General features: G+C 44.0%; 1 protein-coding gene across 2 annotated transcripts in view; it reads right to left on the minus strand.

Annotated features, from left to right (window-relative positions):
- JADE1 (jade family PHD finger 1) overlaps window positions 1-13,490 on the minus strand; it is a 62,079-nt gene that overhangs the window by 36,395 nt on the left and 12,194 nt on the right. For both annotated transcript variants that reach the window (XM_004389272.3, XM_023743153.1), the window contains exon 2: window positions 4,709-4,786. In XM_004389272.3, coding sequence (XP_004389329.1) covers window positions 4,709-4,760 — 52 coding nt within the window. In that variant the 5' untranslated portion in view covers window positions 4,761-4,786. The remainder of the gene's footprint in view (window positions 1-4,708; window positions 4,787-13,490) is intronic.

Here is a 13,490-nt window from a genome sequence, read left to right on the forward strand (position 1 = left end):
GAGATGCAACTGAGTGAAGAAACCAAAAACCAAACCCATTGCCGTCAAGTGATTCTGAGTAGAAATGACCCGTAGGGTTTCCAAGCAGCGGCTGGTGGGCTCGAACTGCCAACCTTTTGGTAGCAAGCGTAGCTCCTAACCACTGTGCCACCAGGGCTCCGACTGAAAAAAGGGGTAAATTAAAGGACTAACCAAACATGAATAGAACTAGAGGCAGGGTTAAATTTTATGCAAAATAGAAACCACCAAAGGTGTGCGTGAAGAAAACACATCACTGCAGTGGGACTTAAGAGAAGGAAAGAAAGTTACCAAAAAACGTAAAGGGGTCCAGTAAATGCAGTGAGACATAAAGGGGTCCAAAGCGGAACGAGTGTTTCATCCACTGAAAATGTTGTTCTCTTTTCATTGTTTGTCTGTTAATAAATCGAGAGAGAGCCCAGAAAAACAAGAGTCCTCGTATAATCCCTGAACTTTAGGTTTGCCACTCATTGACCTGCATTAATTACTACTAAGCAGCAAAATTAACAAGTTTGAATTTCACTCCGCGCCCTTCTCTGCCCGTGCTTCATCACAAGCGATGGAGCAGAGCCCAGCTCTGACAGCTGAGGAAGACAGCAGTGTTCCTGGGCCCAGCATGGGTGTGGAAACGGGGGGCTCAGGGGGCCCAGAGAGGGCCCCACACAGTGCCGTCTCCAGCCCCTCCACCCACACCCAAGACCTTCTCCCCACAGGGAGGTCAATACAGCCCTGAAATTAGGAAAGCAGGAAAAGGAAGCCCTGCTTCACCACTTTAAGTATTAGCACACTTCTATCATTCCTTGTGGAAAGTAAAGGAGCCAATTTCCCTCTCAATCTTAAAGAGGCACCACATTTAAAAACAAGCAAATCAAACAAAATCACCCTTTACAGTGAATTCCCTCTCCTTCTGTACCCTGCCCTAGCCAAAATCCCCATGTTTTGAAAATACTTGCCAAGTGAACAGTATTCATTAAGTACTATTTAATTCTTGTCTTATTTTTATAGGAAAAAAAAAAGACAACACTGATCAGAGCTACTAACTGGCCTGAGATTACCAATAATATATAATTCCTGCTAAAAGCAAGGACACTTGATGCTTTAATTAGCCTCTGCAGCTTTACTGAAGATAAAATGCAATTTCCTTTAGGTTTCACAAATACTGAATGGTGGACCCCCTTTCTACATTGGCCGAAACCCCTCAGGACAGAGAGAAGATCTTGGGCTGGGAAGCGGGAAATTAAGGGCTTGTTTCCCTACGCTACACCCTGGCACAGTCTGTAACTTCAGAGACTGGCTCGGCCACCCAGTCCCAGGAGCCCAGCAATTACAGAGCACAGCCTGCAAACACCCTCAACACTACACCATCCAACTGCAGGACCAGCCCTCAGGGCACCTGGAGAGAGGCTTCAACCATTATGACTGCAGCTCGATGAGGGCTTGCACCTGGCACAGAAAATGTTCGTCCTGTCTCCTACTGTAAATACCACACTGGTATTCCCCTGGACCAGGCCAGAAAACAAAGCAAAGGACTCCAGACCCAGAGGCCAGCCGGCTGAGGCTGGTGCTGTGGCCCCATGCTGACGTCTACAGCTGCCTCTCCTCCACTTGGAGGTGCTCTGTGTTGGGCTGGGAGCCGCTGCCAAAACTCTGTCAGGCTACAGGCTGGCGAGGCTGGAGAGTGGCCACTGCACACACCCAGTCCTTCTTGCAAGCAGGGCTTTCTGAGTGCCCAGAACTGGCATGAGGGAGGATGGAGTGTGGCAAGCTTCCCGACGTAGGGCTCACTTCTTTGGACATGACCACAGGGGCAGAAGACCCCCCACCTCACTCCCAGACCACCAGGGGACTCTACAAAAGGACTAGCTCCAACTCAAACAGTCGGCCAGTGGAAGAGGCCCACGCTGCAAATGAGCTGCTCTCAGAGATGGTGGAAAGGGGCGTGCTCTGTGGCGTGGACATGTGCATATTTTTTTAAGGCCTGGGATTCCAGGGCCTCTTAATGAGGGCTGTTTGTTTACCACTTCCGTCACGCACCATAATTACCAAATCATTAAGCCTAGACTGAGGGGGCTCAGCCATCAAGCATCAACATACGCTTTACACTGACCCAGCTACATGCCTACGGACAGCCTACCATCTCGAGGAGCCATCACTCCTCTCCCAACACCACATCACAACTCCATGTCTAGACGAAGGGTACAACAAAGTGAGCTTCATGCCATCTAAATCAGCTCTGCGGTAACCAAAAAATATGTAACCCGCATCCCCAGTTTCCTCAGGGAGATGGGCACAGACAGGAACATTTTAGGAGGAGGAAGAAAATGGTCCATCACAGAGTCAGAAGGTGGCAGAGGTGACTTTTGATGGATACACGTTTGGTGGTGGCGCAGTGGTGAAGAGCTTATCAGCTAACCGAAATGTCAGCAGTTCAAATCCACCAGGCACTCCTTGGAAACCTTAGGGGGCAGTTCTACTTCGTCCTATAGGGTCGCTATGAGTTGGAATTGACTCAATGGCAATGGCTTTTTTTTTTTTTTTTGACCCTCTGTTCCTCCCTTCTTCTCTAACCAGAGTTCTGGGTGAAAATGAGTTTTTGGATGAAGCATTTGGTCTTCTGGGGCCTCTGAACAGCTAAGAGGAACTCGACTAGCCAGGGTCGAGAGTGCGCTGTCCAGGACAGTAGCCACCAGCCACACATGGCGAATTAATTAAATTTAAATAAAATCAAAAATTCATTTCCTCAGTCACACTAGCAGATATAGAGCATTTCCATTTCTGTCCTACTGCACCGTGCATGTCCAGAAAGTTGGCTCTAGGTGTGAGAGAGAAGACTCCAAGAGAACCTTTTCCAACCCAGCTCTCCCAAGGGAAAAACGAGGCCGTGATGAGAGCAAAGAGTAAAAGCATAAACCCGCTGCTCAGTGCCAAAAAATACACATATTAAGATGACAGGTCTCTCAGACTTTTATTGGACACTGTTAGTATGCAGAGGCAATTCAGGAAAACTTCTGATTAATTCTGAACCTAAAAAGCAATTTTTTTTTTAAATTGCTCCAGGACAAAACTGTGTACTCAAGCAAGTGGCAAGCATTCATTGAGCGCTTATAACTCATCAGGACACTTTGATAGGCACCTCAGGGGACAGAGGAGAAATACTACAGCATGTTTTTGCCTCAAAAGGTAAAATGTCTAAAACCGTAAACATCAGAGAAAGCAGTCAGTGAGGGCTGTGCTCACGAGCAGCGGGTGCCACAGAAGTTTAGGAGAAGGTGCCCCTGAAGGCTCCGGGAGGTGGTACGCACAGCCTGCACCGGGCACAGACCCTCACTGCCTCTCCGTGAAATGAAAGAAAAACTCTTCCCTCTGGGCCCCTCCTGTGTGTCTCCCCATCCCTCAGATCACTCCTCTCCTGCTGGCATCAGCGGCTCCTGGTGCCTGCCCAAAAGTCCCAATCCCTGAGCTCCTCATCCCAAGCCCTCACTGCAATCTGGCCACAGTTTACCTTCCCACATGCCCCCAAACACCCGACTGCCTTCCCCTAACCATGAATCTCATGTCTCACCGCTCCACACCTGTATCCAAAGCATCGACCGAAATGTCAAGTTTGAGTTCTTCAGTTTTTCATGTTTCTGGCCCCCTCCTATGTCTTCTGTGGCTGTCTGTGCGGCCCACCCATAGCAGCAAAACCTTGCTTTCTAGCATGCAGCTTTCCATCCACTCAACACCAAAAACCACCCTGTTAACCTAGAAACCATTCATCCTTCAGGACTGGCTCAACTGTCATCCCCTCTACAAGTCTCCCTGTACCTCCTCTCCTCTGAATCTGCACCTACATATACATCTCCAGGACACTTCAAAAAGACATCTCTGGTACCGCCCTGATGACTCTACGAGCTCGAGCTGAGTTCCTTGAAAGCAGGCGGGTTCCTCACCCATCACACAGTACAGTAAGCAATCATTCAAAGCTTCCTGAGTTTGATTTGTAATGGAAAACATAAGCTAAGGGGCTGGAGCTCAGACACTGTGCTAGGTACAAAATCCCCTTCTGTTATCCAAGGGAAGGGTTTTGCTGAGTAGTGTGAGCTTCTCAATACACAGACTCTGTGACATTTATTTTGACTGCTTGGAAGCCAGCGAACTTCTGGTTCTCAGCTGCACTGTGAAAATATGAGGTTGCCAGAGAGTTGGGAGGCAGACAGTAGTAATATTAAATACAGTCATGTTAAAAATCAAGTAAAGTGCACCAACTCGCGACCTATTAAAAACCTGTACTTAATATTTTCACATCACACTAGGCAGCCCTCTCCCCCCACCTCCGGGTATCGAGTTGAACTAGTTAATAATCAACTGTCTTTAACTAAGTTTCCTTTTCATAAAGAGCAACTGTGAAGTGCGATAAATGATATTCGGGAAAAACAGGCACCCCCGTGACTCTTGGAACTGGGTTGTCCATGCCTGGATGGCAAACAGGAACCCTCAGGAATGCCCGCCGGCAGTCAACCTTCCCCGGAAAGATCTGGTTACAGACCTGCAGACTCACACTCAGATGTGTTTCTCCCTGCCTTGGCGTTCTCTCTGACCTGCCTGATATGCAGAGGGCCTTGGCTATTTAAAGCATTACATTAAAAAATCATGTTTTTACAATGACCCAAACCCTGGCTGGCTCCAAGCACAACAAAGCAAGACTTACTGCCATTGTCATCAGAATCCTCACTGCTGCTGGGAAGGCGACCTCGTTTCATGATCTCCCCGGGAAACAGCAGGCAGCCTGCAAAGCAATGAGACAGCACTTAACCCAAGATGATAATACACAGTCATCAAGTTGTGCTTCAGATGGCAGCCCAGGATTTACAGCACACAAAAGCAAACAAACGGCTTTAAGCAGCATTTGAATTGTACACAGGAAAAAGACCAGCGATACATAATTAGGTGCAATCATTAACAGAGCAGGTTAAAAAACTCGGTGTGGGGGGTGGGGGTGGGGGGCAGAGGCAGTCACGTATCAGCAGGTCTCCTCAAACATGCCAGGCTTCTCTCTATATTCCTGACACTATTATCACTACAACTACTCTAGGAAGGAGCCTCTTTAGCTGACTGGCGGCAACCACCGCAGGAAAAAATCCACGGCAATGAACACCATGCTTCCTCACTACAGACAGATTCTCATCTTACACGTAGCGGGGGCATGGGGGCTGTGCCTGAATGTGTGAACAGTTACTCTGCTCCGGGCATGATTCTGCTTCTCAGGCAAATTTTGCTAAAATACTCCTAAAAGCCAAATAATCTAGAGTTCTAGGAATAAAACAAATGGGTACTAGTAATGCAAATGTCTCCTCTAGCCATCTCCACAACCCCCCCAATTAATCCACAGCTGGAACCTGACTTCCTTTAGACCTCAAAATCCTAGAACAGGAAGGGACCACAGACACCATTTAGTTCTGATCCAGGCCTCCCTTTTACTCATTAGGAAACTGAAGCCAAAAAAAGGTTAAGCAGCAACTTGATCAAGGTCACACTGTGGGCAGGGAGCTTCTCATTCCATACCTAACGCGTTTCCACTACCTTCACCCTACCTCCTTTCAGGACAGATACAACCAGATTCGGCCAAACTAAGAAGTCACTTTGCACAGATCCCAGCCCACTATGCCAACTCCTCCCAGGCAGTTGGTGATAACAGGCCTCCACACCATCACTGAGCAAGAGAATGCCTGCATTTAAGAAACAGGGCAGTGGACACGGACAGAGATTTAATAGCCAGTCACCAAACTTACAATGATCTGGTGGTTATATTCACACAGGGCAGCTCTCTAAACAAATCCAAAAGGCTTTCCAAAAGTATTGATCACCTTGATGTCTTTCAGAGCACTGATCTCAGTGCCAGAGCAACAGTTCTCAATAAAGGGGGGAGGAGGGGCTTTTTCAAATCAGAAAAAACTATGGGTAGCCTGTCAGCATCCACCCCCCCTCAGAAAAGCACACCCACTCTCTTCTCATTGAGAATCACAGCATGAATGATGGGTATGTCTCCAATGAGAGGGTGGCACACAGGGACAGACTGCAGAAAAATATAAAGAACCACTGTGCCAGAACAAGACAATAATTTTTTTACAAAATCAATGTTCCACTCTAAATGGTCTATAAAAGAGAAATCAAAAGAGAAAGTGCACTGTACAATGCAGTCTGTTCACACTTCTGAAACGGACGCGTATGATTCATTCAAATATTTGGGTCCCTAGTCTGTAAGTACAGCCACCACCCATCTGTCAGTGGAGCTTCCAGATTAAGACACAGCTAGGAAGAAAGGTCTGGCAATCTACTTCCAAAAATCAGCCAATGACAACCCTATGAATCACATCAGTCTGATCCCGTTGTGCATGGGGTCGCCATGAGTCCAGGCTGACTCGAGGGCAGCTCACGACGACGAAATCTATAATTCGGTAATATCAATATCTTATATTTGAGAAACTCATCCAGTTAAAAAAGTTAGTGTGTTCTGGTTTTCCAACTCACTCTTCAAAATCCATTAAAAAAACTTACCAAGAAGAAGCCTGGACATGAGTCCTGATCTGAGTTATGAGTTCTCTTAAGGACACACCGTGGTGGGCTGGGGTTTTGTACTGTGGGCGTGATTCCTGTCCTACAGCCCACCCCCTCCTCCTTTCAGGGAGGGTCCAGCAATCCATTACTTGGCCTGGGCAAGCCCTCTCCAGCCAAAGGCCTCCATGGCCGACAAACACCTGTGGCCACTCCCCACCTGAAACGATTGTCTTCCGTGCCCCCTGCCTCTGTCACCCTGTGGAAAAACGCCAACCACTGACAGCTAAACTCTCTCCAACCTTCTAGAGAGGGCATCCCGCTCCCCTCTGGACCCATCAGGAGGTACGAAGAGAAAAGGGAAGAGCAAAAAGCCATTCATCCCTAATATCAGCTTCAGCGTCCGGAGCCTATGTTACAAAAGGACTTTAAAATAATAGAATGTGGCACCGAAAGAGGGATTCCTTCAAGCTAAGCGTGTGATGCAACACAACGAGAATGCAGTTTGCCACCTCAGGAGCGCGTGTGAGAACGACACGGAAGAAGAGGCTGAGACAGCCCGGAAGACACTTCCCAGCTAGAAACAAAGAAACAAACGCTTAGTACACCTTCATTGATTCAGACAACTTAAATTTACCTGAACAGAGTAGCTTGGAGAACTCAGAATCTTTTTGAACCAAAATGCCTTCCTCCCAGCTCTCAAACACAACACCTAGAGAAAACACTTCAACAGTCACTAAATGAAAAATGCAAGCATTGGCCAAAATAGAACGATGCTCCTAAACACACATACTCTCTCAAGCAAAATTATGCAAGTAAAAGAAGAGTAAAAATAGTATTTTCCTCCTAATGAATTCCATTTTCATCCACCCTGAAAGATCTTGAGTAATGAAGGTTGAAAATACTGTACTGTACTTCTCCAAGGAAGCTGGCACAGTAATGGGGTTAGTACATGGCAGAATTTCCTCTTCTGTGGCTCTAATGTACTTAAACCTTGACATTAGGCTGATTTATCTCACCCAGAGTTACTTACTGTATCAGGAAATCAAAGTACACGTTACTAACTTTAACATATACAATATAGTAGTTGCATGCCAGCAAGAAAGCAGAGGCCCTTCTGCATAAATAGTAATCATAATAATAATCAATTATCAATAATAATCAATTAAAAGGGCTACTCACAATACTCCAGAGAAAGCAGCAAGAGGGTATAATACCACATAATAGCATATTCTTAAAAATGTTTAAATACCTAATATATGAGGAGATGCCAGAAAAAAATTACTGTCCCTGACCAACGAACTTCTGGTCTAGCTGGGGAGACAGACAAGCTCAGGGGTAGAATTCTTGCCTTCCACACAGGAGACCCAAGTTCGATTCCCAGCCAACACGCCTCACGTACAGCCACCACCCATCTGTCAGTGGGGTCGGAATCAACTCAACGGCAACATGTTATGATGCTGAACAGGTTTCAGCAGAGCTTCCAGACTAAGATGGACTAGGAAAAAAGGCCTGGAGATCTACTTCCAGAAATCAGCCAGTGGAAACCCTGTCGATCATGATGGTTTGATCCACAACCAGTCACGAGGATGGCACAGAACCAGGAAGCATTTTGCATGGAATCACCGTGAGTCGGGGGCTAACCTGACAGCAGCTAATACAACAACAGTGCGTGACAGTGGTAAGCACAAAGTTCTATGAGAACACAGGAGTTGATGGGGTCAGGGAAGGATGCTGAGCTGTGTCCTGAAGAACAAACGAAAAGCAGCCAGAAGAAGGAGCACATTATTTCTGGCAAAGCACTATAATACATAACAACATATAAGCTAGCACATTACTCTTTAAGTACCATCTTCATACTCAGAATCTTACTATTACTATTTGCCCATTTTTTTATTAATATATGTCCTTTCTTACCCTATATTCAATTGCCAAGGCTTGTCAATTCCTAATGTTTGACTTTTTCAAGTCCCTCTACCGCGCCACAGGTTCGGTCCTCAACCACCTACACCTACATTGCTTTAAGCAGCCTTCTGTTCTCCAAGGCTGAAATTTCTCTCCATTTCCAATGTTTACAAACAAACTAATCATCTCTAAGAGGTCATCATGACTGGAAGCCTACTCAATGGCACTTACAACATAAATAACAAAGAGGTGAGCCACTCCCTGTGAAATCTCTCCCTGTTCAACACTGCAAAGGGGTCTAAGTCCAAACTGTCCAGCCAGAAACTTAAGAGGTTTTCTGCCATCTGGCCCCTCCCAGGTCTACCTAACCCTCTATCGTAGCCTGCCCTCAATTCTAGCCTGCAGTAGATGGGCCAGGCCTCCTTCCTACAGGTCCCTTAAAAACATCCCTTTCCCTTTCAGCTGTCAGTCTATGCTAACGATGCTCTTATTGTCCTCCCCCCATCCCAACCCCATCTCTTCTCCAGGGCTCAGCTCAAAGCCACTACACATCTCCCACCATCCCAACCCCAATCACCTACATTCTGTACCATTCATTTTTGTCTTTTTACTTTTAAAGTTTTACATCTTGCTTTTAAATGTACTATTTACTTTTAATAGTCAATCAGTTCTTGCCTCGCATCATTACTTAAATGTCCCATATATGCGTGTGTCTCTAAAGGGTTATGTTTCTAAAGAACAGAGATTCCCGTGAGTTAAAAATGAAACAAAGACATCACAGAGAGGGGGCAGCTGGTGGGCAAAAACAGGGCCTCACAGGGCAGCTACAACACAACCCTAGAACTCTGGACTCAGTTCTCAACACTGCTCATCCTAATATTCTGTCTGGGTTTTACTGAAATTGACTCAAAGTGATCCAATTTTCAGGAGCCTAGAGTTAACACACTTGGCTCCTAGCTAAAAGGTTGGCAGTTCAAGTTCACTAAGAGGCACCTTGGAATAAATTCCTCGAGACCTTCCCAAAAAATCAGCCACTGACAACCCTACAGAGCAGAATTCTACTCTGACACACATGGGGTCACCATGGATTGGAAATCAACTTGATGACAATCAGCTGATTTGGAGTATCCATTGACCATGAGAACACAGCAGCTAGATAGACAAAAATACTAATTAGTGGATATTTGGGATTGCCCAAAGAGGAAGGCTACTTAGGACCCAGATTATAATCAGAATGATTGTCTGGAAAGCACCAAGTAACAAGAGATAGTTAGCCAAAGACCTTGGCTGGATCTTGCCTCCGTCTGTGCTGTAGAGAAAGAGGTGCCAAGACAACTGGGTGGTTGCTCAGGGCACCATCTCCTCAGGTAACACCAACACATTCCTATCCTCTACCCCAAGTCCCCTGGTGGTGCAATGGTTAAGAGCCTGGCTGCTAACCACAGGTCAGCGGTTCTAACCCACAATACGTTCCGAGGAAGAAAAGACCTGGCGATCTGCTCCCATAAAGATTTACAGCCTAGGAAACACTATGGGGCAGTTCTACTGTCCTATAGGGTCACTGGGTTGCAATCAACTCGCTGGCACACAACATCACCAACCCCCTAATTATATTACATGCAGATCACTTTCCTTCAGTCTCTCTGTCACACAGACTAAAATTTAGTGGATTAGTTTATATTAATTCAGTTACAATGTTATCCACTTAGATGCCGGAGATGTGGTCAACAAGCTATGGAACGCCTGCTCTCCAGGAGCTTCTGGTCTACCTGGCTAGAGACAGTAAGCATATAACTAGACAAGTAGCTTCAGTGCGGCAGGTGCTATTAAGGTTACAGGCTTACTGTTCTGGATTATGATGGGACATGGGGTATGTACATGAGATAGCAAGGCACCTCAATGCCTTGAAATTTAAGTTTCCTCAGGCTGAAAATGGGAAAAACCAGCATGCAATAAATTAAGAGCAGCCATTAGCTGAAAGAAGCCATTGCTAAGGTGGCTCAGGAATTTGAGAGGGAACAAGTTCCGTGACCTGGGTGTAGTCTCAGGGAGGCATGACTGGTATGTGATTCTAACTAAGAAAGAATGAGAAATGACCTCAGGGATATGGGGAGAAGGGCTTTTACAAAAGAATCAAGATGATTAAGAATTTGAGGATGTTTGTTCACTGCTATTCCAGGGAAAGAGGGACGGATTTGAGGAAAACAAACTGTCCAGTTAGTAAAATTACTCTCTGTGGTGAACAGGAACCATTTATCAGGCCATAAACTCTATAGCTATAATAAACATTACACCCTAATGAATTTAATTATCTTGTGGCACATATGCATAAAGGCTGGTTTCTTCCTCAAAGTGTCAATTTTATCCTCTATGTTTTCACTCTTATTTATTTCACGTAAGTTCTAGAAGGTACCCAATGAGAGACCGTTACATACCTCTTCTATATGTATCATCTAATGCAGTGTTATGCATTAAATAAAAACCTACTGGAAGAATAACTGAGTCCATGTATATACTTAATTTTTATAAACCATATCCTATGCTCACTCAGCTTTACAGAACTTGAGATGCTTCCACTTTGATATCTAGTTGACCTTCAACTGGAGTAAATTCTATTTCATTAGCTTTAAATTTATTGGTGTCCTTCCCTTCTCTGTTAAATAGTTAATAATCTAATACTTAAATGCACTATGGAAACCCTGGTTGCGTAGTGGTTAAGAGTTCGACTGCTAACCAAAAGGTCAGCAGTTCAAATCCACTAGGTGCTCCTTGGAAACCCTATGGGGCAGTTTTACTATGTCCTATAGTATCGCCATGAGTCCGAATCGACTCGATGGTAATGGGTTTGGTTTTTTTGGTTAAATGTACCAATTATTTTCAGAAACCGTGTAGGCTACCGTAAAGCTAAGAAGTATTTTATAATGAACTAAGCCTTTCTGTTTCATTCAGTTTGAATGTCATTTTTTAAACACTATGTAATTGATCATTTGATTCCTAAAACTACTGATTGTAGAACTCCAAAAAAAAAAGATACATTCCATTGTCTTAATAGATCACTTTCTTGTCTTCCATGGAGTGTACAGTTCTCCAAATACCCACATGTAATAATGATCTATACCTCACAGTACTTTCCTGTCCCTAAATGATTGTCAAGGAAACCCGGGTGGGTTTCTTAACCCAGTTTTTAAAGCAAACGTTAATCGCCTAGATAGGAAGTTTTCAAACTGGCAACATTATCGAATTCCTACGCTTACAGAGATGAGTCTAAAAATACTAGTGTGCCTAGAACTCAAAACCAAATTTTTCATCAATTTAACCAAAGGATTAGATCTAGTCCAAAAACGGCATACATTTGATTTAACTGACAAACAGCTTAAATCTTAAGTGTTAAAGTTTTAACCTTGTCTAAATATTTCAACCAAAAAAAAAAAAATGGGACTTTTAAAGAACGCACTGTTTGCAATGTAATCAATCAGAATTTGCTTAAAGAAAACGCTGTCCAAGAGGTCAAACACGAAAATATTCAGCTGAAGAGTTTATATTAATAAACAACCACAAAAACAGGAAAATGTTATAAGAACTCCCCAGATAACCACAGCTATAGTATTTACTCCTCTGAACATTACTAATAAAGCCCATGTGCTGTAACACATTTTAGCTGTCAATTCTTTTAAAATTATTTTTAACTCAGATTTTAAAAGTCAGTAAAGGCATTTTTCGAGATTTCAAGAAATTTATAAATCTGAATGGTTCTGAATGAATCATAAATAGCTCCCATTTGCCAATTTCTAAATAATCCAATCGCTGCTTATGAGCCCTAAAACAATCTATTAAACCCCTTCCAAGTCTCTGTAATTGCCAACTCAATTACAGAGTCAGCAAATGAGGAAGAGCAGCTATGACAACATTCCAATCATTTGTATTTGGAATTTTTTCTTTTTCTTTCCCTTGACATGGGTGTAAATGAACTCACACCCACACCCAAACAATGAAGGCAGTCAGTCACAATGGCCTTCAATCTTGAGCTTTTATTCCTATTCCCATCTACTCAGAATTTCTTTCTGTTAGCTCTGTATGTGCTCAGATATGGAAAGATGCCCAAGACATATTAAGAGGGAGGGGAAAACAAGCAAACTGCAGGAAGAAAAACGAGTTACAGACCCATTTATAATTAAAAGAAAAGGAGAGAGAATACATACACCAATTGCTTATATATTCACGGAAAATTTCTGGAAGAGCATCCAAAAAAGCTAACAGTGGCTATCTCTGGGGAATGGGACCACAGTGTTTCAGACAGAACAGGATGGGAACTTCTCTTTATGACCTTACATATATATATTTTTTTTTCTTACCATGATCCTGTACTATTCTAAATAGGAAAGATTTAAAATCCAAAACCCTTCTTCCCTGCTCTTCACCATATACAGAAGACCCCGTGAGCACCACTTCTTTCCCGATGCAAAGCACCAGCCTAACAAGCAACCATCAATACAGATGGCCTAAGCAAAGGCTCGTCTGGCTTTAAAAGAATACCTGATCAAAAAGTGCAGCAGGAAAATTTGGAAAACATAATGAGATAATGCCATAAAATGCTATTATCACCTAAACTTCTTGATTAGGTCATTACAAACTTAAAAGCAAAAATTTTCAAAAGATATGAGTAGTCTGTTCCAGTAAGGGATCACTAAAAATATATACAATAATAAAAATAACTAACCCAGACAGGAAAACTAGAATTTAAACTATCTTTAAAGAAAAAAAACTCAATTTCTTATTGTGATGGTTAATGTTATGTGTCAACTTGGCTAGGCAAGGTGCTCTTGCACAACGTAATCACTTTCCATTCTGTGATCTAATGTGAGCAGCCAATCAGTTGAAAGAGGAGTTTCCTTGGAGGTGTGGCCAGCCTTCAGTATATAAACAAATGTCTGGCAAAGCTCACCCTCTCTGGACCCTGCACTCTTCTCTCATCGACCCTGCACTCTTCTCTCATCGACCCTGCACTCTTCTCTCATCGACCCTGCACTCTTCTC

The sequence above is a fragment of the Trichechus manatus genome, unplaced genomic scaffold, assembly GCF_000243295.1.
Source record: "Trichechus manatus latirostris isolate Lorelei unplaced genomic scaffold, TriManLat1.0 scaffold00239, whole genome shotgun sequence".
NCBI classification, from domain to species: Eukaryota; Metazoa; Chordata; class Mammalia; order Sirenia; family Trichechidae; genus Trichechus; species Trichechus manatus.